Source organism: Colletotrichum godetiae (genome assembly GCF_030913485.1).
Source record: "Colletotrichum godetiae strain CBS 193.32 chromosome Unknown BDP55scaffold_6, whole genome shotgun sequence".
NCBI classification, from domain to species: domain Eukaryota; kingdom Fungi; phylum Ascomycota; class Sordariomycetes; order Glomerellales; family Glomerellaceae; genus Colletotrichum; species Colletotrichum godetiae.
The window spans coordinates 897,714-924,228 of NW_026851254.1; the positions used below are offsets into that span (position 1 = coordinate 897,714).

Sequence of the window (26,515 nt, forward strand, 5' to 3'; positions counted from 1 at the left end):
GTTGATGTGAAATTTCTAAGATCGATGGTTGGGCAGCCTCGAGGGTGTTTTTATGTACGTGGGTTCTTGGATTCTCGATGAATCAGGTCGTTGAGTGGTGTGATAGGACTGAACGAGACCAAGAGGGTTGTTTGTTTACACACGTAATTTTTATTCACAATTAAAGACGTCCGGCGCAGTCAGATACCAGCTGAGTCAAGAAGAGAAGGCGAACGAAAAATAAGAATAATAAGGCCTTGTCGTGCTGTTACATATGGCGATGGTCGAGGTCAAAGATTGATATCTTGGCTAAAGTGGGGCGGCGTTGTGAGCTGCGATGTCGTTGAAAGGCGAGGAAGGTGCGAACAGTCGACTTGGTCCAGGAGGAAGGAACAATAAAACGAATAAAGGGAAGGTTCCTGCCTGCCTCAAGCGCGTATAATGAAATCCACGGAAATTAGGGTGGTCTGAAGAATGGGCCTCAAGGAAAGAAAGGAAACAATGCGATTGTTTCCACTTTCTTTTGCGAATCCCGTGGAGGAAGGGCGTTTGGTGGATGAGGAGGTGAGGTGAAGACCATGAGACCATTTCGGGATGCGAGGCCGGGCTGGTTTAATATCACGTTTGTCTGCCACCCATGGGCCATGTCTGCCGCCTTCCATAGGTAGCCTGGATATCCCTACACGCATCTAGACTCATGCTTTTCCCTTCTAGCTGCTCAACCCGTGGACGAGGGTCGTGATCGACGCAGGATGGGTACCCGAATGACAGGCAAACACCCATGCGGCGCATCGTGGGAGTCGCGATCTAAAACGATAATGGTGGAGGACGGGATGGGCACTCGGACAGGGGGATTCTGGGCATCTGGCCAAAGAGCGAGCAATGTCGGTCGTGTGCCGGGGCCGGCCATAGGGTCGGACGGGGCCTGGTATGGGACGAAGAAGAGCGCATGTTTCTGATGCGAGGTACTGGGCGCCAGTCAAGCACGATGCGCCAAAGTAGCCAAGGTTGATGTTTGACAAGGAACGGCAGAGGTTGAGGTGGACATCTTGGCGCGCAAGTCTCAAGGTTGAAGGCAAGGTAGTCACGGTAGGTAGTCAAGGTAGGTAAGGTAGGTAGGTAGTGTGTATGGCATCCGCATCAAGGTCGGGGAGACGTCGGGTCGGGCGGTGGGCACTTGACGGGAGATGGTCTGCGCTACGCTGCGCGAGAGTGGGGCATCAGATACCTCCGGGACTATGGAGCAACAAGTACCAATCGGCGCCGCTCTCCCGCTGTAAGGTACCGACCCTCGTGGGGTTGCACCGATCTTGGGTTAGGCGCCACAGCCCCTGTAGTCAGGGATGGGCAGCGAACGACGAAACATGTATCTCTGCAGGCCAAAACGTATGGCCGAGAGACTTTGGCCCCCATGCTTCACAGCAAAATCTGGAACAAGGGGCTCGCACTCCTCTTGCAGAGTCCAGAAGGTCCTGCGAGTCGCGATGCACCTCATCCAGTCAACCAGGCCCATGCGGCCCCTGCCCGAATTAAGCGAACTCCAGAGGCAAGGGTCCACCACCACTTTGACTGGCAATCGGCACCTCTGCAACCTGCGGCGCCTACCAAAATTGGCACCTGTCCACGACTTGCTTCTCCATGCTTGTTCCACCTTCAACGCGCCGACGCCATTCCCGTGGACCATTTTCCCTCTTTTCCTTGCTTATTTCGCGCGTCGTTCACGAATACATGGCCGGCCGCCATAAGATTGACTCAGCCTCTTTTCTCCTTTCCTATTTGGCCTTGCCGCGCCGCTGCCGGACATAAGGGCCTGGTAATCTACTCGATTGGCTACCGTTGGCGCAGACTACCGCCAGACGGTCGACGAAGATGGATTCAGGAATGGAACAGGCAAGGAAGTGAACCAAAAAAAAAAAGCCAAGTTCCCACTACCGCCCACGGAACTACAGTAAACTGACCAGTGTTCCATAGCAGCCTACTTGATGCCAAATCAGAAATGCAAATGCTTCGCAAAATGTACCTACTCCTTGCGCCAAGCATCCTGGTCTCTTTTGCCGCGGACGGAGTCGCGAATATACAAGATTCCAACCCACCTTAGAGCACCGACCTACTCCAAAATCCCACATCAGGGATCTTAATGAGCGATAGCAACAGCCAACAGTTATGGGCATTGGACACAACGACCCCGGCACCACCTTTCATTCCAGACGGACCGAAGTCCAGGCAAGCGCAATGGACCGCCGTCTACGGACGTCAGGCCGTCAGGGAAGCACAAGCTTGGACGTCTGGACGGCGTCTAGAAGAGCAAAATGCAACTCGACTCGAAACACGGGCCAGCGGCCCCTACACAGCACACACAGTACACAGCACGCGATGAACAGCGAACACCAGACCAGGCTTACGTTTCCACCCTTTTGCTCTGTTTTCGCTGTTCATCGCTCTGCTTGCCACGTCTCTTTGCCCTGACAATCAGTGTTCATATAAACCGTCACAGGAATCCAAAACAACACTGCAAGCACGAGTTGACGATACATTGAGGATGGAAAGTTAGTGTTGTTCAGGATACTCCCAGTTCTGCTCTCTCATCCGCTTAGACCACCCCCATCTCACTTGTCGAGAGATTGTCACCTACGCCTCCGAGCTCAATGCCCCAGAGCCGTCAATATGCAAGCCACACCCCGGCATATTTACAATTGGATCCTCCTCGCTGGTGGGAATTCACAAATTGTCTTGTCTCATCGTCTGTGCGCATCCCGGTCCTTTCTTTTTCTGCTCCACCGCTAGCAGCCCGCCCCGGGCGGCGGGCGCGAGATCTCGGCGAACGGCTTCAATCCAATCGTGGCTGAGTATACTGAGGCTCAACTTGACAGCGCTTGCTCAACCGCCGAGATTCTTTGTCACGCGATCGATGAATCTTACGACTTCGAGTCTTCCTCAAAGATTTTTACTCGAGCAGTCGATTATCTTGAGAGCTCCTTCGACTTACCAACCCCCTATTTCCCATCTTTTGCCACCGTTCGCGATATCACACACCTCGGTCACCAACGTTCAGACATGCAGCGTTTCACCTGCGGTACCGTCCACGTTGTTCAGACCACGCACCCGCAAACCCTCATCCGTCCCAACCTAAGAAAAGAAGAACCCCTGCGAACATCCTCCGCTCTTTTCTTCCCACTGATCGTCCTCACCCTCTGGGCCTCTCCATCTCCTGGTTTTGAGCGCTCACATCTTTTTGCACGATGCGATAGATAGGTCTCCACGTGCACACCTCCACTCGCTTCTCCTGCTCCGCAATCTCGTTCTCTTGTTTGGAATGAAACATGCAACTCTCACGTCCCACTCGCGCCACTGAATCCTCCTGGCGAGACTGGGGAAGGGGGAGTTATTGTTATTACCGCAACGTCCGGGCGGCACGAGTGACGAGGACAGGGACGATGTTGACGACGACTTCGACTACGAATCCACACCAAGAGCTCCGTCGAGTTGCGACAAAAGGCAAAGCGAAGAAACGGAGGAACCACATTTGCCAGCGTCTCACAAAACATCAGTCTTGGCAACAGAGGATCATCTGATCTATTAAGCTTCCATCACCTCAAACGCTGATGAAAAAAAAGAAAGAAGAAGAAGATGCCCACCACAGGTGACTTCTCCCCTCCCCCCTCCCGATTGCGAACAACAGACAGGCAGGCAGGCCACTTTTTTGAGCGTTTCATCTCATCACTCCAGCGAAGCTCTCTGAACCACTCGCTCGTCCCATCACCAACGTTTGGCGGGCATGAAGGATGACAGGAGAAACAATACGTCTCTTGTCGGACCAATGTAACCGTGATGTGGGAACCGAAGCAATTTTTGTTTTCCATTCTTCCCAGCGGAGGTTACAACTGATTACTTCCCCATACTAAACTGCGGTAATAACAAAACATGATTATTGGTATCAAAAGTTGCTATTTCTTTCTAGCACATCACGACATGTTTTTTTCTCGCCCCTATTCCATTCAGGGAGGGGCCTTTCTAAGCGTTTCACACATGAATCGGCCGTCAGTCATCTATCCCTCCCAAGTTGATGAGAAACTCCGAACAAAATCAAGTCCAATATCCTTTTTCACCTTGCTCAGATGCCGCTGCATGCGGGTTTGTTTCTCTCCAGTTTTAACAACGCATACACAAGCAGGGCGCACATCTCCCTGAGCATGCTGCATTCCCTTTTTTCCCGTCTGTACAGCCCCGGCCGAGTGAGAAGTTTCACTCCCAGTTGCGGTGTCCGTGACCACCAGCCTCATCCATCACAGCTGCCGGCGCTCGATGGTGCACCAGCTTCTGGATTGATGCAGGGTAGTTCTCCCTGTTCTCCATGTCGAGGCTGTTAGAGCGTGCCCTCTTCCTGCTGCCGGTCAACGACTTGAGCGGGGTGAGTTGATCCAGCGAGGGCAGTCCGCTGCGCTGCTGGTCGATTGGTGACCATCCGGATCTGCCGTCTGTGCCGGCCACGGCAGCTACTGCCGAGACGGCCTGGGCCCACGGCTGCTGGTTCCATGTGTGGTGATCCTTGCTCTCGGCCCAGAGATTGGAGTTGGCGGCTGCGCTGCGGTGATTCTCATTCTGCCACTGCTGCGTCTTTGGGTCTGACGCCGTCTCGCTCCAGCCGTTCCATTGATGGAGATTGTGGAAGGACGAGGTCGCCGTATCCCAGTCGGGGATACTGTCGACCTCACCCTCGTCGTACACGCCGACAGGTACACCGCTTGAAACTTGGATGCCCGCGGTCGCTGAGAGGTACGGGTCGGGAGCAGCTGATCCCATATCCGCAACGATGGTCTGGTTGTCCATGGAGCTAGTGCAGGCCGCGGCGGTGAAGAGGTCAAGCTGGTGATGGTGCGGACCGCCGGCCAGTTCATGGCTGCCATCGTAACTGCTTGCGTATGATGAGTGGATGGAGGCAGTTGGTGGAGGTGTTGCGAGTCCGTGTGAGTAGCTGTCCATGAGGCCAAGCGTTCCAGTGGATGCCAGGCTCGGCAGCTGGCCAGGCATGGTGACCGACTCCCATGCGTTGCTCATGTTGTCGTTCATGACGGCGGCGAGGTGGTGAGAGTAGGGAGGTGTGGGGGCCATGAGCATGTCACGACTCGGGCCAGATGCCGGGTTGACGCATACGTTCTGCTGATGGGCCGAGGAAACGGGGTCCAGGGCCGTGAGGAATCGCCAGGTCGTGCCGGGAGGGTTGAAGACGCGCTTTGAGCGGCTGCCCCGTCGGGATGAAATGCTCTCATCCTCTCCCTCTTCTTCGGCGGGCTTCCTGCCCTTCTGCGGCGCCGGCTTCTCAAAGATGGGGTTCCACTTGTCGTCAAAGGCGTGGATCGTGCGGAACTTCCAAAGAATGATGCCACGGCGCACCCAGTTTCGGCGGTCAGAGTTGTCGGGCGGGGCAGACCACAGCTCCTGGAACATGCCGACCTGCTGGATCAGCTCCGCCGTGGTCCGCTCGGCTTCGAGGGCGGCGTCTTCCGCGGCCTTGGCTCTCTCCTCATCGTCCTCGATCTTGGACTTGTTGCTGTCGACGGGCTCGAGGTAGCCGGCGCACGTGCTTAGTATGCTAGCCCACTCGGCCGCAGGGAAGGGCACGCGGACGTCCTGTCTGGGGCGGCTACGGCAGTCGCACTCGAACTTGCTCTCCTGGCAGCCGGGGCGGTGAGTGTACTGCACACCGACCTCGCTCGTCTGCTCAATGATGCAGGGCTCGTTCTCGGCTCGGCGGAGCTCTTCGGGCCGCGCCAGCTTGGTGACACACTTCCAGCGGTGGTTCTGGAGTGCAGGCTGGGAGATGCTCAGCTCAACGAAGCCGTTGAGCTCTGATCCGGCGGGGAAGTTGCTGCGGGGGTGGATCTCAAGTGTGACTGTCATCTCCAAGATGTCGAGCCACTTGTTGTCCTGGATGGCGTGCTCAAGTGACTTGTGCAGAGGAGGGAACTTGGCTTCCCATTCTTGAGACATCTCCGTGACGGCAGCGGATTCCTTTTGCGCCAATTCACGGTTGTACTCGTGCAGGAGAACACTGCCGTTGAGGCCTCTGGAGAGACCGTCTTCCTTGTGCATGTTCTTCTCCAAATGGGGGTAGTAGTCAGGGTCCAGAGGCTTGCCGTGTTGATCATAGGCGTCTCCGTTGTCTTCCATCCTGACGTTGGAGGAAGCGACGAATATCCAGGCAGTCTTGGGCCTCATGACAACAAGGGAGTCCATGGCAAGGATTTGGGCAAAGTACTCGTAGTTGGGACGCACGTCCGGAAGACGACCCTCGGCGAGGGCAACCAGAACTGGGTTGTCCTTGAAGGAGGCAATCTCCATGTTGTCCTTAAGACGGGCCTCGCTTTTATCAGGGTCCTTGACGAAGAAGAAGTGGTCTGAGATGTGTCAGTTCGCGTCTCATTACCAAGAGAGTCTTCGGACTTACAGCATCGGTGCTTCTCAAACATCTTCTTGACTACTTGAATGTGGCTGGAGACTTGCTTTCTCTTTCTCTCCTCTGCCTTCTGTCCTGGCTGCAAGCTGCAGCAGTAAGCGATCCACAGGTACTCGCTAATGAGCATGTTACGCCCAAACTGCTTGCCCTGCATGCTGTACTTCTTTCTTCCCATATGCGGGATGATGAGCAGTGCTAGATACTGTGTTAGAAGGGGTTTCCAATTGCCCAAGTAGACGAGACTCACAGTCGAGGAAAGCATCTTCCAACACACGAGGCCAAATCTGCTTCTCGTTGGGATCCTTCTGGTCCTGCTTGTCCCGGTAAGGCCGGAACTCGGGGGCGTAGTAGATGGGGTTGATGTCGTGTCGTGCCCTCCTTGCCATGTGGAGAGCATCTGGCCTTCTCAGGCTGTTGCTGCTCCTGTAGGTAGAGCCAGCCTGGGATGGGACGATGGGGGGAGTGGGTATGCTCGTCAGGCTCGGAGAGAAGAGCCCAAGTGGGCTGTTACGACATGACGATGCGAGGCTTCCCAAGTGAGAGCCGGCGGACTGAACATTGCCCGTCGACTCCCTCAACGGCTGCCGTCCAGTTGGCGTACATCGCCTGCTATCGTAGCTGTAGACTGGGGAAGAGGAGTAGCGTTGAGAGGGAAGCACAGGGCGCGGGTGCTCCATCATCTGGTCTGCTGCTCTGGAAGCAATCTTCTTTTTCTTTGTGTTTCTGGAGATAGTCCTCTTCGGAGGACTGGTATGGGACTGGTTGATGCGTCGACCTTGGTCCGTTCTTTCTCTCTTCCCCACGAGGAGAGAAGAGACTTCAACTGGATTGTAGAAGGATTCCTTGACAAGCACGGAACCCCTGAGTGAAAGAATGGAGGACAGCTGGGAGGCAAAAGACGTAGGTGAAAGGAATGACTCTTCAGGAATTCCGTGACGGGGCGGGCATGGGTTTTGTTGCTAAGTGAAGAAGTGCAAAAAGGGCGCTTGTTCTCCGTGTGATATGCTCCGGGGTCAAGATTCCTCGTGGTAATGTCCTCGGGAGAAGGGCTTAAGGAATGAGAGAGGAATGATGGCGAAGTGAGTGTAAAAGATGGTGTTTTCCGATTGGGAAACAAACAGCAAAGTGAAATGAGCGTGTGTTTGAATTCCGCAGCTTCGAGGAACTGTGTTGGAAAAGGCGGGCGAGCCACTCGTGCTTTTCCTATGCTTGAGTGTTTGGATCAAGCAAAAGAAAAGTAAGGATGTCGGAAGATGGAGAGAAGGCTTGGGGAAGTTGAAAGGAATGACACTGGCATGGGACGTACGTCAATATAAGTTCCTGAAGCCAGGTACACCCGCTCCAAGGTCTGAAAAGAGAGGAGGCGAGGGAAGGTTCAATATCGTTCGGCAGACACACCCTCAACACCGTAGCCCACCGAGAGAGACGGCGATAGACGGGACTGACAAAGCAGGAGAGAGCATTCGAATTTCGTTTGGCACCCCGGGTTCCAGATCGACGGCCAATACACGCCCCCTTCTTAGCCCTCTGCTTCATCGTCCTCCTCTTCCATTCCCCGGGTATGCCTGTGGACTCCTCCTAGTCTAAGGGCCCTGTCCTCCTTGGGACGGTAGATACAGAACATGTGCCTATGAGCGGGGTGAAGGGAAGATCTCACTTTAGACGGCGCTGGTCAGCACTGCTGAAGCGGGAATGTGGTCTGGGTGAAGGAAGGGATGGCGGGGCAGTGAGAGAGAGAGAGAGAGAGAGAGAGAGAGAGGGAAGTAAACTCTGAGCACGATGTCCAAGGGGAGGTAGAGAGGTGCAGACAGGAAGCTCCGACAGACTAGGTCGGATCAAGGCTCCGAGAGGAGCTAGCCAGGGTAAGGGAAGCAGAGCGAAGGAGAGGGCAGGACGATAGTGAGCAGTATGGTAGGAAGCACAGGGCTGGAGCCGTGCCTGTCAGAGGAGGATAAGGGAGGAGGGTGGTTCTATTGGCAGACCCAGCGACGTTGTATGACCCGAAGTTGACTAACATGACTTGACAGCTCGGAGGATCGCGAGGTTAGCCGTAGCTGAGCTAGGAGGCATCGGAGAGCCAGTCTTGTCGATACGGGGCCCGTTGAGTTTTCCCTCTCGCCCTACGACTACGGTACCACGGTACCAAGCGGATGTGAGTGTGCATATGATCGTCCGTCAGTTCGACAAGGGCCATCTCCACATGGCAAATCATGGGAAACTAACGAAGCTGGTGGGGTGGGCACATTGAGGGCGCTGGTATGCAAGGGGGTTGGTCCAAGGAACGTTGGCTTTCATGGGGGGGGCCAACTTGGGATGAACTAGGTAGAGACCACGGTTCTGGATCTGCACGTACCACGCGCACCAGGCCATACAGTACCAGCACCACCACCGTCACTCATTCAGACCTGTCCAATTGAGAGTTCTCTTACTCTTTCTAGAGGCAAGGCTGGAAGAACCTGGGACGGGTAGGCAACCTTTTCTTCGATTCTGTCGTTAATACTGATTTAGGGCCGCCCCGCCGCTCCCCTCTCTTACGGAAAATTGGAACATCCTTCGCAACAAGAGAGGCAAAATAGCAACGAGTAAGAAAGACAAAACAAGAGGATAGAGTTAGAAACAGAGACGAAAAAAGGGGATAGTGCACAGTGAAGCTGGTATGTTGCCAGATTAGAAAGAGACAAAAACACCGAGTGAAGGGGAGAGAGATGCATTCCTGCTGTGCGGGTCAAGGAGGCGAAGAGGGACAGACGAGTACGCAGCTCTAGGCAGGCCAGGAAGGAGGCGGATTGACAGATGATAGAAAGATTTCTTTTTGGTGTAGAAAGACGATGTTTGCTCTCCTCTGCCTTTCCCCGCGTGTTTCCTCCTCCTCCCTATCCCTTCCAATCTGTGACGAAGATGGTTCTCTCGCGTATTGAAGCTATTGCCATTTGATGTTCTGGTGCACGGGGCAAGGTCCCAAATAGCACAGACTGTAGTCTGCAATTGAGTTGCAGTTTCCACCCTCTGCAGGACCCCACCGTTTGACAAAACAAACTCCTTTGGTTCCCGTCGTGGGCTTGACATGGGGAAAGGTGCTCCAATTGCGGGACGGTTTATTTTTTGCAGGAGGTGTTCTGTTCGGGGAAAAATTGATCGGAAGGGTGACAAGGGGGTGAGCAGGGGCCCAAATCGCGGGGCCAGGGATGGGTGAGACAGATTTGCATACAGAATTACAGATGTGGACTGCCACTCAAGTTAAAGAAAGTAACCACCAAAGGGCAACACCGTGTGGAGATACCTGAGCCAAACATCTCTTTCCATGAGTTGGTAGTATCCATTGTCACTTTGAGAGGGAAAGACGAGAATGATGCGACGATAGTGCAGTTGGTCAGGGAAATGTTGTGAGACGATGGTGCCATAACGGCGGCAGAAATTTGGATTCGCTTCTATCTTTTCCCTCTTGGGACCGTTGATGATGATGTTCCTCCATTCGCTCACATATCCATCTCGTCGGCATTGTCGTCTCCGATGGTGACCCTTTTCCTGTTCTGGCCCATGAGCTGCGAGAGAGCGACCTTGTTGACCTGGCCCCCAATCTTGCGCTGCATCTTGGCAATCTCCTCCTCCGCGTCGACCGCCTCGGCCTCGGCGTAGTCGAGAACCAGCTTGCGGCCCAGCAAGTGGGTGTCTCGCAACGCGTTGAGAGCGTTTTCCGCCTCTCGGGGTGTGACAAACTCCGCAAAGGCAAACCCCCTTGTCGAGTTGCCAAACTTTTTGGGCAGGCGCACCGCCCTGAGCTGGCCGTAGGTACTGAACAGGGTGCGGATGTCCTTCTTGGTCGCTTCGAAGGGCAAGTTCTTGATGACGACCTTGGTCCGCTCTCCTGCTGCCTTGCGGGCCTTGTCCTCCCGGCGACGCTCCTCTGCCGCGTCTTGGCCCTTGTGGGAAGCCTTGACCGCAAGGGTGTGGCCTTCCAGCACAAACCCGTCCATGGACTTGAGGGCTGCCTGCGCTTGCTCCTTTGTCTTGAAGACGACAAAGCCGAAACCCATACTGAGCACTTGTCCAGGTTTCTTGGGGTCCATCTTTGTCTTCACTCTGGCGGAAACGAAGCCGTCCAACGGTTTAAACGTTTCTGCCAGCTTATCCGTCGTCGTAGTGAAGTTGAGGTTCCGGACAAATAGCGAGGTTGTTTCAACGCTGGCCTCGCCTTGGTCATCCCGCCCCAGAAGCTCTGTGACACTCAGCTTCTGAACACCAGTGGGCCGATCCTCCTTGCCCTGCGTCATGTTTACTGAGGCATCATTCTTGAAGAGGTCCTTAGGGCCCTTCTCCAAAAACAGCACAGTGTCCTTAATTCGCCTGTACGCTAGCTTGGCGAAGGCAGCCTTCGCATGTGTTGGCTGTGCGAATTCGACAATGGCAATGGTACCACTAGGAGGCATCAACACCCTCAGGACTGTGCCGTGCTCCTCAAACATGGTTCTCAGCTCCTCCATCGTCGTCCCGAACGGGAAGTTCTTAACCAAAATGGTCGTGTCGCCCCGCTTTTGCGACTTGAGGGCATCGAGATCCACACCATTCGATACAAAGTACGACTTGGTCTCTTGGATGATCGACGTCTCGGCGATGGCCTGCTTGACACCGGCATCTGCCGAAGTGGGATCCAGCAGCTCCGATTTTGACACACCCAGCCGGCTTGCCACGGAAGCATTGACTGCATCTTGGCTCATGTACAGAGAATTCCAGTTGAACGTGCTAGAGGCGGCGTCGGCCTTCTTTCGGATCAGGTTCTGCTTTTTCAAGGGCAGCTTTGAGATTGCGAACTCATCCAGCCCAGCATCGCGCTTTCCCTCAGCGGGCAAGACGTGCAAAAGACGCCCTTGAAAAGTCTGACCATCCGTCGACTGGAATGCAGCAACAGCTGACTCGGCACTCGTGAACTGGACCATTGCGAAGCCCTTGCTTGCGCCTCCAGCAGTGACTGGCAGGTGTACCTAGTGGGAAATTAGCAATCTGAGTCCATCCTTGATGTTCATATGAAGAGCTGAGAAGGCAATCATTTTTCAGAAAGTCGAAGCATCTACTAAAATACCGATCCAAGGTTCGCATCAACCATCATTTGATGTAAGCTGTCCCTATCTGGATTCATCACATGATTGTGTGGCACGGAGTGGCGTGAGTGATATGAAAAGCTCTCTGCTTACCTCTTGTAGCTCCCCAAACTGTTCAAAGTGTGCCCGCAAGTCCTCATCTTTAGCACTAAAGGGTAAGTTTCGGACGAAGAGTCTAGAGTTTCGCTTGATGGTGGCGAGGGTGGCATCTTCCTCGACCTCCTCAGGAGCTGGGGCGGCTTGTGCTACAGCTCCACCGTCAGTCTTGGCCTTGGGCTTCTCGGCCGCCGGCTGCTTTTGCTGTTCCACGGGAGCACTTCCGACTGTCTCTCCACTGTCTTGCTGGACTGGAGGTCGGGGCACCTCGCCATCTTCAACTAGATCTAGCAGACGATTTGTCCTCGAACGAAGCCAATCATCGTCTGTGGCGGCAGCGTTGGTTGGGGCAGACGTAGTCTCGTCCTGAGGCAAAACTTCCGTCGGCTCAGAGACGGGGTCAGCGTCGGGCATCACCTCGTCTGTTTCCGGCAAAGGCTCTGTACGACCATCTCCCTGTGGTGCCTCCCTCATCTGCCGTTTCTCAGGCCGAGACGGGATGGCCTCATACTCGTCGTCACTCTCATCGTCTTTGAGCAACTTCTTCTGCTCTTTAACAGCAGCAGAGGCCATGACATCTGACATCTCGTTTGCAGAGCTTTGGCCAGTGCTCATGACCTGCAAGAACTCGCGCAGCTTGGGATCCGACTCATCCAGATCCTCTCGCTTTCGCTTCTTCTTTGCATCCTTCTCGTCACTGGTAAGGGGAGGAGCCGCGGATGCTGACGGTGTTGCCACAGACATCTGGCCGTTAGCGCCCTTTGCCTTTGCAGGGGCAAGATCTGCAATCTGGAGAGGTAACATGAGCATATGGACATAGGTTTGTTTACATGGTGATGGTATTAACATACCGGTCGTGCAAGCTCAACGTTGATCCTTGACATGCGGATGTATGATTTGTTGAAGTACTTGACTGCCTTGGCAGCAACCTCGGGAGTCTTGAATCCAACATAGCCGATTCTTCTTTGAGGAATGACTTTGATATCTGTGACCTCACGACCTCCAGCCGAAAAGTGCTGGCGGAAGTCCGCGTCGGTGATTTTAGGAGGAAGACCTCTCACGAAGATGCGAGACGTCTCCAGGGGAGTAGCGTCGGCGGCGGTAGCAGCCATTGTGTAAAGGGGTATCTCAGAAATTCAAATAAAAGGCTTCGACAATAGCAAGAAGGAAAGATTATGAGCTCAACTGCTCGGGGGGTTGTGGTGGCTATAAAAGCAGAGACATACTGTCATGTAGTAGACAGAGAGAAGACGGGAGAAGGCTTTGGTGATAATGAAGATGGAAACGGGACTTGCCTTGAAGTTTTTTTTTTCTTCCGCCCCGTCGTTATCGCTATCACCATGTGACCTGCCGCCCCGCCTTGTCAACGCTAGCGTGGGTTACAGCCGTAGCCGTTTCCACTCTGGAAGGAAGACTATGGCCCGTGCGTCCATGACAACCCAACTCGATCGAATGGACCCTTCCCTGTCGCGGGCACTTTGCCAGACTTGCTCCAAACACGCGACAAACACTCTTTGAAGAAACTCGTAAACCAAGCCAATTCCTCGGTCTAAGGATTTTCATGTAAGTCGAAACCTCCACGCTCTGTACTAAATCACTGACTTTCTCTTTAGAACCTGTTTCCCCACAAGTGAGTTTCTCGCAACTAGACGAAGGCGCAGCAACGGACGACGAGTCGGAAAAGGGGCTTGCGAGTTGTGCCGCGCAAACCGAACGAATTAGCCGGGCCGAGGCTGACGACGAGAACGCAAAACTTAGAGACCTCTACAGCACCGCGATATCACACTATGGCCGACGCTAAGAGCACTTCGCCCGCTCCGCGCGAGAAGCTGGAAGGTACGTTGCGACAACACAATGGTTTACCGATGCGGGACCAGGACGGGAATAAGGATGAAGACGAGGCTGACGGAACCGAAATACAGCTCAGGTCAAGAGCGCCGACATGGTGAGGACAGCCGACGGATCAATCAACTTCAAACCATGATATTAACGGTGTTCAGACCGAGGATATGCAGCAAGAGTCCATTGAAGTCGGTAAGTAACGTCATTCCTCGGAAAGCTCCTCCGCAGGACCCCGCTGTGTTCTGACGACCCCTCCACAGCTCAGGAAGCCATGGCCAAGTTCACTATTGAGAAGGTACGCGTCCCTATTCCACTGAGAACATAGCGCACAAGGCCGTTTACTGACAAATCACGATCTCCAGGACATTGCCCAGCACATCAAGCGAACCGTTAGTCTACTATAATCCCTTTTGTCGCCTCGACTATGTATGGTTGCTAATACGTCCGTCAATATCAGTTCGATGAGCGCAAGGGCCCTACATGGCATTGCATTGTTGGCCGCAACTTTGGCAGCTTCGTGACCCACGGTACGTCCACTAACCGCCAGTGTCCTGTTCTCGGCAGCAAGGAAACAAGAGGCATCAATAGAACTAACATGGCCCGCAGAAACTAAGCATTTCATCTACTTCTACCTCGGCCACTGCGCGATCCTCCTCTTCAAGACCCAATAGACGACGAAGCGACCAAGCCGAAGAACGAAAATAAACCGACAAACTACTGTCCAAAGACTTGGGACCTCGCCCAAAGACGACGCGTCGCAGATACGATGTACAGGACATAACTTCAAATAGGGAGAGGGCCCGCGACTAGACCGGCCTGATATGGGATAATGGGAATATGAACTTGCGGAAAAGGCGTGTGCGGGAATTGCTTCTTTCTTGAAGGGGGAGAGACAAACTGCCAATCAAAACAGGAGGCCGAAATGCTGCAGTGGGCGAGTAGACTTTTACCTTGATATTCTGCTAGGCGGCGTTGGAGCCCATTCGTCAATCAAATATGGTTCAAACGTCACGGCTTGTGGCTTATAGCAATCGCTATCGGTGAAGGGTTTGCAGACTGGTTCACGTCAGCCGGGCATTTGGCACTCCTGGGCCTATCACGCTCTATCAAAGAAGCCCGAAGCTCGTTCAGATGTTTGATATTCGATCGTAGAGGAGCCCGTGGGTCCCCCGAGTTTGTTCACGATCAGTACTTAATCAAGTGAGAGGTTTATCTCGAGATCCAAGTCTCACTCCATTGCAAGTACCTCGAACTCGTTTCCGCCCGCGCCTAACGATACATGACATGGCGATGTAGTGACCGACGGAACACGGGATGACATGGCCGTGTTTGTCCTCCAAATTCAAGATCACGGTGAACTACGCAACAGTAACCAAGTGTTGAAATCGGAAGTGGACTAGGGAGAAATTATTAGTTGTCACTAAACTTGTCCAATTATATTGCTCTCGAGGGACTTTGATAGAACGATACGTATTGTGGTGTATGCAATGAAGCTGCATATAAGATGATGACGACCTTTCGGCCTTGGTCGAGAATGATATAATGACAGAGGCACGATGGTTTCGGTCTATGTCCATACAGGCCCCTCTTCCAGCACACGAATCCCATGTGCTTCTCTACTCTCTCACAAAATACCACATGGTAGCCATCCCGACATTCAAAAGACATTAGACGTTAGAATAACCCATGAGAAGACTCTCGTAGACATATTACTACCATGAGTAGCCGGGATGTCTTTAATAATAACCAGAGCAACCGTCCACCTCCTTACCAAGCATATCCCCAAGCAGTTGTCCATCATCACATCAGCGCGACAAATCACCACCCATTCAACCACATCCCCTCGGCACGCCAAAGCCGGATCGTCGGCATCGCAGGTCCAGACTCTCTCTCTCTCTTTCTCAACCTACAGCAAGGGAAGGGAACCGCGGTCAACAGTCCCCGTTTCAGACGAGCCTTCTTCTGACGAATCAGCAGCTCCCGAGGCCGCATCCATGGGGATTTCTCATCCGTCAGACAGACAGCTGCCAGTATCCATATCGTTCTCTCTCCCCTCTCTCTCTCTCCGGGTGAGAAGCCGACAGGACGACAGCTTGTGGGGTTGGGAGAGTTGGGATATCGTATACACGATCCGCACGGGACGACTATCCCACCCCTCTTTTTGTCTTGTCTTGCCTCTTGCCTTTCAGTCTCCGAGATCCCAGATCGAAACTAGGTTCCTGGATGTAACCGAATCTTAGGGAAAGTAATGCCTTACGACCTACTCTTCTCTATTCACTGGAAGCCACTGGCTCTGGCTCTAGCTTAGATGCGCAGATGTTATACTCCTCAAAAAGAGGAAATTACCGAGCTGCCCACCTAGGGCACGTCAAGTATGTTCACTAAATGTCCCCGTCTCGGAACATAAAACAAAACCGAGGCCCATGCTCAATTTTCGTCTCAAGTTTTGGTGCTGGGTTTCGTTGCCGTGGAATTACGGATCGACCAAAAAGAGTCTCCATTGAAAAAGGGTTTTTTGTAACAAGTGACCCAGCACACCGGGTGACCAGTGACCATTGGGAAACCCCCTACCGGTACTCCTCCTCCTCGGCCGGGACAGTACCTAGTGGAAAGGGGGGGGAAACCACTTTGCTGAAGTTGCTCTCTCTCTCCCTCTCTCTTCTTGTTACAGAACTTCAGGGGAAATGGGATCGACGTCGGCTTCCCGTGCCCACCTTTCATCCACTCGTGTTATTCGAGTTCACGCGAACTGATCCCTGGGCATAGTCACAGATCTGAATGAGTTTACGATAAATGGGCACCATGATGAGCTGTGGCATCCTACCAGAATTCTTCTCAGAAAGTCATTCGTATCGCAGCCCGGGAAAAGAGTCATCTTGAACGAGGCGGTGTCTAGCCATCCGTTATTCCGACCTTCATCAGCACGTTCAGCCCGGCCGATGGCACTGCTCGTTCCGTCAGTCTCCACAACGGGTTGAGTTGGGAACCTTGGGGTAACACTCAAAGTGGCACTTCCTCGCAAGAGGCGCTGCCAGGCACCCAGCAATAGCAAAGCATTTGGGGGACCTTTCTGTTCAGGTTCCTGGCCGGTACCTCCCTCCGGTACCTACGGATAGTCAGCAAAGACTTAGTATTCGTACGTACCTATTATCGACAGGCGTGACCCAAGGAAGCGGGCCCTCTCTCACCTGACACCCAGAAGCGGCTGGCCAGCTCCCGCCTCCTCCACCCAAGGTACAGTGGTAAGTACCTCCAGAGTCTAGATAGCAGGTACTCAGTAGACTCCAGACTCCTCCCCCAAGGAGTCCCCTCCGCTCTGCGGCACCCGCGCCGAGCCAAGACACAGACGTGCGCTAGAGCCCAAGAGATCACACGCTAACGTCGACTGAACTAACAACTTGTTGTTCTACGGATGGATACGCTAACACTGCACAGTCTTGCGCTGGGGGGGTTAAAAAAAAGGCGAAGAGGTACCCAAAGGGAGGGCAGGGAGGGGCAAAAGCGGAGGGGACAGCCCGCTTTATTTCTCGGCGGCCGGTGGCTGGCTGCTGCCGGATCGACATTGACGAGCGAGCAGGCTGCGGGATGGGCAGACGAAATGCAACGGGGTTCCGTTGAACGCGTGCAGCGGGGAGAGAGGCAGAGAGGGAGAGCGAAGCGCGTAGCGACAGACCACGTTTTCTGGAAAGAATGATCTGCAAAGGTGCGCATGTATCCCCTTTCGTGGCCGCCGAAGGTTGCGAACTATTCAGAGCTGAAAATGAATCCGCAAACAACTGGACGAAGGGGAAACAGTACGCCGGAAGATGAAGCCCGCTGGGACAACACACGACTCAGCTCCCACTTGGCAAATATCCCACAGAATTAGACAATACCTTTAAGCTCTCCCACGCCGAAATGAACCAGTATGAGAAGGTCTGCCGCGGGGTTTCCTCGAAAAATCAAAATCACCTTCCGGAAACTCTCTGATATTTCGGCCAACACGCAGCGCCCTCCCGATATGCAGGCGTGCCGCAAGGCGCGAACGACCGGTGCGTGGGCAGACTTGATCTGAGAGCGGTTGCCATGGTGGGGGAGGGACAGCAAGGGAAAGCATCTTGTTGCGAGCGATTTACCGCCGCTCCCTCCCCCCGCCATACGCACGTTCGAATAGTCCCGGCGTTACTGTGAATGTACATGATGTACATGAGCCGAAAGCCATTGAAGGAATTGAGTGCTTTGAAGAAGCGGGGTAACGACATAGATGAATGAAGCCATCGGGGCAACTTGAACAATTCATCCACTCGCCCAAGCCTTTTGGTGTCGCTGCAGATTCTTCGGGGGGTTGGGTCATGGATTTCCGGCAACCGGTAACTGGTTTGGGACGTTGCGCGACAACATGGTTGGCGGGAAAGGAGCGACCATACCGGTACTATCGACGAGATGCGAGACCCAGTGTCAGGCCAGACCACCACCATCCTATTCAGGGTCCTGTGGCAGGGGACGATCTGCTGGACGATCAGGGCCCCGGTCGAGGACTGGAGCGGAAGGCAATTCGAGCAAAAAATAACAAGGTTGGCAGAAAACCCGACCCTTCTCCGTAACGACATGGCAATCGTCTTCTGCGCAATCCACATTGCTTGTCGGCATAATGAGAGTCTCTCTCGTATCGAAAGGAATTTCGGTCCCGCAGGTCTTCGTGAAGACGTGAAGAGCTTTATCGTGTGTCTGAGGCGTTGAGCCGAGCATCTCCTACAGTCCTCGTGTGAGTGGCCCTGATCTACGGAGCGGGAGCAGGCCGGAGTGCTGCGAGTTGGCTGATCCGCCTCTCCTCCCCACCTTATTGAATGATACTTTGGAGTCTTAGGTTCGCGACGCACAGGACAGCACCCGGTCCTACTTTGTCCGAACCATAGATACTCATCTATCTAGCTGGGCCGGCTGGAAGGTTTCTCGGCTGCCTTGGTGTCTGTCAGCCTTTCAGCACACACCACATCTATCAATATTGGTGAATGGTTCCTGTGTGTAGCCGTCCTGTAGGCACGGTAGGCACGGTACGGATAAGATTCCCATCATCTGCGGATGGAATAACCCTTTTGGCGATTTGGTGTTACCCATACGTCTAGCATGTCTCATACTTTTTCTTTCCTTCTTTTTGCGCTCCGGCTGGCTTGACTCCAAACTCCCGAGCAGCTGGAATGGGACTCACTCTATTAAAGATGAAATATTTGCGTCGCTTAGCATGCCTGCATTGTTATTCTTCAGCTTCGCCACATCGATTGTAGGCATTGTTTCGAGAGTTTCTTCCCAATCGCCGACGAGAAGTAAGAGGAATCGAGGGCTGTAATCGACCCTGCAACGCACGGGTCTATCGACTTAGCTACGGCATCTAGAGCCCAAGTTGGGCAACGGGCGGGGAACGATGCATGTATCGCGCGTGTACCTACACCCATTCGGCTTAATCGCCATCCGCCATCTCTACTCGGCAACGTCTCGCTGAGTATCCGTACACCGGGCCAGTCCGGTCCTTGGAACGAGATGCAGCTAGAAGGCTGGCCCACACTTGAGGAAGAAGAAGAAGAAGAAGAAGAAGAAGAAGAAGAAGAGGAGGAAGCACAGGCGCGGCGTCGGGCACAGCAGGTTGGGAGCACTGAGGTACAAGGTGACGAGTGAAGGCTTTGAAGCAATTCGAACCCATGAGGTCCTCGCCACTGGTACGATGCTGGCCTCCGATGTTAGCAGCTCGCCCTTGATATTTGGCATCCGTATACCTAGCAACTGTAGACTGTGAGGTAGATACATATTGGGACCAGTACATAGACCTGGATATCCGAGCTCCGTTGCTGGAGGTTTCCTCTCCCCACGTGAGCTGAGATGATCCGCCAGGTGTCAGACACTCACATCGGATAAATGGGGAAGATAAGATACAGGTCGTTTTTGTGCCTCCAGGCCCACCCAGCTGTCGAAGGTAGAGACGGATGGCAGCTATTACTATGCGGTTACAAGTATCTTGTGGAATCCAGTAAGCTGACGCCGCACTGCACTGTAATATTGGGCATGGCAGTTATGGTGCTGTACGGCGGTCGACCATTAGGCAATTCCTGGCAAAATTCAAGGGAAGTGTTGCTTTCGCAGTCGTTGCCGGGATGGATTGCTTGGGCGGCGTCTGATCCTGTCCTTGTTTCGGGGGAAACACGTCTTGCTCTGACTGGCTTTCACTGACCGCCAGTGGGCCGATTCGAGGCTTTCCCGTGCTTACGGATGGTCGGGTTCGATTCACATGCGGCGCTCATTCAATGAACTCCTGTGCAGCTTCCTATCACTTTTCTGCCGCCGGTAGGGGATTTCTGCTCTTTTCTCGCACTGAATACGCTGGTTGAGTTTGTATGAAGGAAACGCTGACCCATGTTCTCAGCAAGAAGAGCCCATAACTGGTCAACGGCCTCGGCATGTTTCTGTTTTCTCGTCACAGGACATGGATGACCACGGCACCAGTGCTGAAGGCGATTCTGAAATCCAAGCCTTCAAACGTATTAGCTGCAGATAGATTAAAGCGCTATTGGAGGCAATGTCGGTATCCAATGATGAACCACTGGACAGAAGCAGAAATTAGACGTTTATGCTGTTTTCAGGATGCTCCCTTGCTTTCTCCATCAACGTCCGAACTTTGACGGTGCCCCATGCTTTTAGAGGTGGGGTTGTCTTCTGCGGTGGCCATGGGGCTTTTGGGTCGGTTTTCGAAAGCAGGCGCCGAGCCTCCTCGCCCGCGCGGAGAAGACTCAACGGATAGGTCCAGCTCGGTGTTGTTGCTGTTGAGTTAGCTTGTGGTGACTTCCGGTTTGGGGTGGCAGCCATTTGATGTTAAGGATATCTGCAGTGTCAGCTTCGCGCAAATGATCCGATGGCCAAGATGTACCTATACGGATACATAGTCTTTTGAACTTGTATACCTCAAGCCTTTTTCCATTCTGGCACGCGTGAATGGTCAAAAGAGACGACCCCCAAGCTGCGCCGCATCCCAGGGCTGAAGGGATCTATGGATGATTGGCAGATGGACTACCAGAGGCATGAACGTCGGGGGCAGGGTGATTGACGAGATCTTACCTTACTGTATTCACTGTATCTTGTGTTACCAGTAATCGTCGATGTTGCCGTCGTTCTGTGCTGGATTGTGCGGCACAGAGCGAACTATGCTGAGGTATGGCATTGTCAGGTTGAAGCCCAGGAGTCCGTGCTGTTTGAAGCCACGAGTACTGGGCCCTTGCAGCTTGTCGCAGTGTCTGGCGTCTGCATCATACTTAGCTCACAAGTCAGGCAGGAGAGGCTCCCAGCTTTCTGCAAAAGTTGTTCGAGCGCAAAGGGTTGGTGGTCGGGATAATACGAGTAGTGACCGCAGACCGGCTTTCTCGAACGCGAAAATGGCAGCACCAGGCCAAGTTCTCTTGGACTGAGTAATGTTCCGGTGGGAGAGTTGCGGGATACCAGCGCCAGTATCGAACTCGGTGGTACAGACAACAGAGTGTGTAGGTCCTCGTTGATGGCGCCGAAACAATGCATGAGGTATCCGTATCTGGCATGAAGCAAGTTTGGGTGTCCGTCTTCCATGGCCGGACAGGAGCATGGCAGGTGCTGTGGCCTTGTGTTCTTCCGCAACCCGAAAGGAGTGAATATTAGCGCATCGAGTTCGCTACACCAGCGACTTCGGATCCGTCAGGCGTGGGAGTCAGTAGGCTGCCACGCTGCATGCCCTACCTACTGTACGTTAGCCATTGTCGAGTCAAGGTGAGATGTATCCACAGGTAGACCAAAATGCACCCGGGTGCGCTACCAACCTTTGCTGAAGTATCCGTACCTTGACGACTGTCGCCAGGGAAAACGGCAAAGACATGTTTCAGTCGAGGTTGAGACAATGAGACGCACCGACCGAGACAAGCAAAGAACGGCTCTATCTGGCAGGCAAGCGAGACTTGCAGTTGAGATTCAGGCACAAGCCGAATCTCCAGCTGCCAGCTGCCGCCTCCCCTGACGTGGAGTACAAAATGCAAATCAAATCCAAATCAATCTGCATGTGTAGGAAGCCTGTCAGCGAGAGTGTTGCCCATATTCGGTACGTAGCGATCGACAGTGCCAATCGCAAGCATGGTTCGCCTTACGCCATGCTCGAGGTACGACGAAGCTGACCACAAAAGCAACCACGCCAGTCGAGAGCCTTGCTTGAGGAGGCCATACGATGGCGAGTGTCATTGGGGGCTCGAGCTCGTAATCAGGCTCGTGACGTTGTTGGCTCCTGGCCTGACCCGTGATCGTGATCGTGATTGCTGTAATTACTGTGTGACCTCGGACGGGCGTACGCAGACCCGTGATAGCTTGCAAATTGGCGAAGCTTTGCATACCGGCCCGCCATCATGGGCACAATTTTGGAGAGTCGACGACGGCGGCATGCCCTTGAAGAAGTGGAAACTGGGAAGTGACGTGACGGGACAAGCCAGCGGACCCGAGGACGCAAGCATGATCCATCATCCCGCACCAACCATCCCACGCCGTTTGAGTGCCCTCATTTTGGGGGTTAAAGAAAACACTATTTCGGAGTTAGTCTGGGCCCGATGATGGATCCGATTTGGCCTTCCCATCCCGCAGGAACCCGGGAAGCCACAAAGTTGTGTCCGATATTCGCTGTGTATTCTGTACGGAGTATTGTATCCGTAATCGCTCTCTGAGAGGTACAGGAGGATATGAAGAAACCATGACAGGATTCGCAATTGTAGACGACGTCAAGAGTCGATGGCGGGCAGCTCAGAGTGAGTGGTCGACAGGGATCTCGGGCGGGCACGGCGGGATAGTATTTGTTTTTCTGGCTTGTTCTTTTTTCTTTCTCGATCTTTGCGAGGAGTCGTCTGTAGCGTCGTTCACCGTCGACGATTTGGGGTTCTTGTTTCTTTTTCTTCATTCCGGGGAAACACCTGCTGGTCTCAAGGCTTTGGAGGCTTTGGAGGCTTCGGAGGCGTTGTCGAGGAACGAGACATGGGCACGCCGCACGCCAACCGACCACCCGCCGTACTTGAGGTACCTGAGGTAGGTAAATATTCATACGAGAAGAAGGTACGAGTGAAGGTACGAATACCGCATCAAGACTCAAGAGTGGAAGGATCGACTGGGGTTCCCGATGTACCTTCCCGACGCCTCCGTACTTGCACTTGCAACAACGCATATTTCCAGACGGGATCCACTCGGGGATACCCACAGGCAGGTACAGATACTGCAGCGGTACATGACCTCGTGGCTGCAACCAAAAGTTAAGGTAGCAGGTATGATTCTCCCGCGCCCCCTGTAGTCCAGCACATCGTCACCCAATGTGCCAACCCATCCACTTGGGCGCTGCTGCTTCACTGGTGCTGCCATAGCAGGTGGTACCCAAGGTACGGATAAATCATAGACGGAGGTGCATCGCCGAGAATGAAGGCAGGAACCAACTATTCGACAACCTCCTTCCGTCTCTCTCTTCCATTGATCCTATCGTCCGCCTCAAGTCGTTCCGTAGGTGCCTTATTTCCCGGATACCAGTCCTCAACTTCGGTCCCTTCCCACGCGCGTCTTCACTCCTCATTGGTTTCCTCCAACACTAGTAATCATCCAGCCAGGATGTACGTTCTTGTCTCCCTTCAATCAACCCACCACTCAACTTTTTCGGAATTTGGACGCCGTCTGCCAGTCAATCAGCCCGTCGCCGATACAGGTACCTCTTTTGCGCCTTCAAAAGTGTCCGAGTGATGTCAGAGTCTCCAAGAAGAGCCTGGCATAGAGATACAAACACCAGGCGTAACTTTCTGTATGGAAGCACCAAGCAGACTGGTCACACCCCTTGACGACGGGACACTGCAGCAAACAGTCAAGTGACAGCGCAAGCTACTGGACCCATTGGGACCCTCATGAGACCCGCACCAGCTGCAGCATGGGAAGGTCAGGTACGGCCGTCCGTCCGTGACTCCATTTGAAGGATGGCGAGGCGACCTGACAACGAAAGATGGTCTACGGAGTATTACACACGCAGCATATGGTCTTCCCCTCATCACGTCTAGCCGCTGCATCTCAACGACTGCCACACGACTTCGCTTTCCGCCATGACACCGAAGACGGCTCAGGTCAATCTGGATGAACTTGGCTGAAGTTGAACAGGACGGCGGTCATTGAACCTCAAGAACCGTTCATCCGGCGACGATTGCGCCGGCCAATTTGAACGGATGCGGACATGGCGTGGGTGGTGGCATGGCGGTCTTCACATTCCATCTAGAAGGGAGGTGTTCCCACTCAGGCACGCCGCACACACACCAGTTGCAGCGCGTTCGACGTTGCGCGCAACCAATTCTATCGGTCACCAGCTGCCGGCCACGTTCCAGCCGCAAGAGGTCAAACCAAGGAGAATACTGCCCGGCGACGCCAGCCAGCGGCAGCACCATTGGCGGACGGCTTTTCAGCCCGCCTTACTTTGTACCTTGCCATGCCAGCGAAGCAGAACAAGACGCAGAGAAGCCTTCTCGACCCATTCGTGCCAGTCTGCGTTCTCTTCCTGACTCGCCCATCTCCTGTGGTTGATTCTACCTCTGACCGCCATGGAATAGCACGGTGACTATGTACCCAAGAAGCATCCATATTCTGTGCTCAAAACTTCAAACTCGTCCGGCGGCTTCTTCCCCGGGACGTCGAGACCAGTATCCGTTGCCAATAGAATCCATCAAGCGAGCGACATTTGCCTCTGCTCAAGGCCCGGCAGGGGGGTGCACTAGCCGTTCCTGGCCCAGTGCGCTCACCATCACCATTGTCGCAACATGGAACTTGTGTATCCGTCAAGTAAGGACAGGCCGCGTTCTCCAGTCAAGGTACAGGCTGGATACCCAGCCCACCAAGGCAAGGAAGAACTGCAGGGCAGCAGCAGCACAACAGGACGAGACAGGAGACCATCTTTCCCCCAAGGATAGCGCCGTACGGTAGCACGGGAGTGGATCGGTTTCGTCCCTACAAAAACAATTTACGGCATTGTCAACCGTGGGAACAAACCACTCCAAACCAAAGGCACTTGTTCGTTGTTCCAGTTTCCTGTCATCGTGGGTCATGTATGAGCATGACAGTGTGGACTTCTTCGTCGCAACGTCCAACATTGCCTGTTCGCGGACGCAAGTATATCTGTGTCTCTCCAAACGGGATGAGATGTCTTGCAGACAGATGCAGCAGCGGAAGGGCAATGGTCGGCGGCGAACCGAAAGTCGAGGGAGTGAACTTGTAACAATGTTACGGTTGAGACGGCGAAGGCCACGTTCGGGTGGCAGATCCACCAGCTACGCTCGAACTGGGACTGGGCTGGACCGGACAAAGCGGTTTTGCCCTTGATTGCCCGCCAATCCAGTCCTTGTTAAGGTTCGCGGCCGTGTGTCAAGTTTGGACGGATTGCCCTTCGTTCAAACAATTGGAAGCCGGAGCAATACGTCGGACTCTTATGATTGCAGAGAATAACTCAAGGCAAGATATGGTAACCACGTCTGGTCCCGAACAAGCGGACGGCTGCATGGCTGTTTCTTTTCCCCCAGAAGAGAAACATGAAGCAAAGATATCGACGAGCAAGACAAGAACGGCACCGGCTGCTGGAAACGACGGGACAAAGGCAAGCCACCACAGATGAGGTTTGCCACATGCTGCCTGCTCCCGTTTCCGTTTCCCGTTGAGCAGCCACCAGCGAGCGCCCCTTGGTTCTCTTCTCATCAATCTTATCATAACAGCAAAATGAAAGCTATGGAGTCATGGAGACAAGAGGGAGACGAAGAACAAGGGGTAGAGACTGGGAAGATGGAACTTTTCGCAAGAGTGGGAACAAGACGGAGAGGTGAGTGAGTCGATGGGCCCAATCACTGAGCGACAGGGGAACGAACTATGGGATTCAAAAGGGAAAAGTCGAGGCCAAAAATATCCATGGAGATACCACCTCCCTACTCGGTGACAGCACTGACAAAAGTTAAGTCATCCTTTTCCGGCACGATGCGGACGAGAAGATGGTCCGGTTGCCTACACAGTACTGTCGGGTGCAGCAGTTTTTCTGGCTGTTCGTCTCAGCATTTGGGCTGATTGGAATATGTTTTACAGTTTCTTTTCATCTATTACGGTTTCTTCATGTCCTTTGCTCAAGTTGTCAATGTCATCCTGTCAAAGTGGAAGTGGGCGGGCCCGGGCCCCGTGACTCGGAGACAAGCAATACCTTAGTAATTGGAAAGTTAGGGATACGGATAGACAATAGACTATTCGTAAAGAGGGAGGAGGCAGGAAAAAGAGGCTCAGAGGGATACGGTGAAGGTTAAATGGATTATGGAACGAGGTGAGGGACCGCCCGCTATCGGGTGCTTTCCCGGGCTGGGCCCCCGGCCAGAAGTTGTCGTGTAAACCTCGCCCATGCCCAATGCTTTTCCAAATTCTCCATACCGCAGTGCGGTGTATGGATAGGTCACAGGCTACCTTATTACGCGCGGGTCGGTTTGGGTAACTTGAAGTCTGGCTAGGTATGTATTGCCCACCTCGCCCTCACACTATCGCGCGCAAGTGGTGCTTTTGCTTCTGTGTTGTCTCGCGGCCACCGTTCGAATGTCTTCGCCCTTTTGGCGTCCTTCTGCCCCCATGTGGCACCACGGCTGCGTGACTGTGACTGGCCCTGACTGATCCAACCCAACTCACAATCACATCTCATACGAAGCAGGACGCCAAGCACCGTCTTACCCAGTCGACTGTCTTACTCCATCAGGCCTCACCTCGGTCTTCCATTCTGGGTTTCCCCTCCAGAGCAGGAGCAGGGCAAGGCCGACATCAAGCGTCTATGTCTTTGGCGGCGGCAACTGCGCAGAACAGAATAGGTAGAACTGAACAGCACAGCGCAACGCAGCACAGCACAGACTCAATGGTTGGGGGTTACATCTTCTACATAGACATCGTCACTTTCTATTCATCTTGTCTGGCTTACTCTATCCGTATCTTGCTTTCCTGAGATGATGCTCTCTCTTCAGTCGTCATGGTACAAATACTGGTACTGACCGAC

The 26,515-nt window shown here is 53.7% G+C and overlaps 6 protein-coding genes across 6 annotated transcripts; 3 read left to right on the forward strand and 3 right to left on the reverse strand.

Moving 5' to 3' along the window:
- Positions 1-2,624: 2,624 nt before the first annotated feature.
- Positions 2,625-3,231, forward strand: BDP55DRAFT_628051 (uncharacterized protein; the record flags this gene model as incomplete). The annotated part of the gene is made up of 2 exons (XM_060571843.1): positions 2,625-2,723; positions 2,764-3,231. The coding sequence occupies 2 exons, from the start codon at positions 2,625-2,627 to the stop codon at positions 3,229-3,231; spliced, it is 567 nt and encodes a 188-aa protein (XP_060434064.1).
- A 799-nt stretch (positions 3,232-4,030) lies between these two features.
- BDP55DRAFT_347577 (uncharacterized protein) lies at positions 4,031-7,399 on the reverse strand. The gene is made up of 3 exons (XM_060566970.1): positions 6,681-7,399; positions 6,425-6,628; positions 4,031-6,374 (listed from the first exon to the last, which is right to left on the reverse strand). Exons 1-3 carry the CDS (start codon positions 7,111-7,113, stop codon positions 4,222-4,224), a joined length of 2,790 nt encoding a protein of 929 aa, XP_060434065.1. The 5' UTR covers positions 7,114-7,399; the 3' UTR covers positions 4,031-4,221.
- A 2,510-nt stretch (positions 7,400-9,909) lies between these two features.
- Positions 9,910-12,737, reverse strand: BDP55DRAFT_691037 (RNA recognition domain-containing protein; the record flags this gene model as incomplete). Its single annotated transcript, XM_060576927.1, has 3 exons — positions 9,910-11,412; positions 11,623-12,414; positions 12,477-12,737. The coding sequence occupies 3 exons, from the start codon at positions 12,735-12,737 to the stop codon at positions 9,910-9,912; spliced, it is 2,556 nt and encodes an 851-aa protein (XP_060434066.1).
- A 675-nt stretch (positions 12,738-13,412) lies between these two features.
- On the forward strand, positions 13,413-14,138 carry BDP55DRAFT_724923 (dynein light chain; the record flags this gene model as incomplete). The annotated part of the gene is made up of 7 exons (XM_060578954.1): positions 13,413-13,461; positions 13,548-13,570; positions 13,626-13,659; positions 13,728-13,762; positions 13,830-13,856; positions 13,925-13,994; positions 14,074-14,138. 7 exons carry the CDS (start codon positions 13,413-13,415, stop codon positions 14,136-14,138), a joined length of 303 nt encoding a protein of 100 aa, XP_060434067.1.
- A 3,158-nt stretch (positions 14,139-17,296) lies between these two features.
- BDP55DRAFT_347679 (uncharacterized protein) lies at positions 17,297-18,493 on the reverse strand. The gene has a single exon (XM_060566971.1). The coding sequence runs from the start codon at positions 18,081-18,083 to the stop codon at positions 17,415-17,417; it is 669 nt and encodes a 222-aa protein (XP_060434068.1). The 5' UTR covers positions 18,084-18,493; the 3' UTR covers positions 17,297-17,414.
- Positions 18,494-21,585: 3,092 nt separating this feature from the next.
- Positions 21,586-22,053, forward strand: BDP55DRAFT_628055 (uncharacterized protein; the record flags this gene model as incomplete). Its single annotated transcript, XM_060571844.1, has 1 exon — positions 21,586-22,053. The coding sequence occupies one exon, from the start codon at positions 21,586-21,588 to the stop codon at positions 22,051-22,053; it is 468 nt and encodes a 155-aa protein (XP_060434069.1).
- Positions 22,054-26,515: the final 4,462 nt, after the last annotated feature.

Bases quoted from the DNA above. Each gene is read 5' to 3' on its own strand.
- BDP55DRAFT_347577 (XM_060566970.1), bottom strand. From the start codon at position 7,113: ATGATGGAGCACCCGCGCCCTGTGCTTCCCTCTCAACGCTACTCCTCT. The intron at 6,629-6,680 runs GTGAGTCTCGTC...CACAGTATCTAG, and splicing joins GGAAGATGCTTTCCTCGACT to CACTGCTCATCATCCCGCAT. The intron at 6,375-6,424 runs GTAAGTCCGAAG...GACACATCTCAG, and splicing joins GTTTGAGAAGCACCGATGCT to ACCACTTCTTCTTCGTCAAG.
- BDP55DRAFT_347679 (XM_060566971.1), bottom strand. From the start codon at position 18,083: ATGTGGATTGCGCAGAAGACGATTGCCATGTCGTTACGGAGAAGGGTC.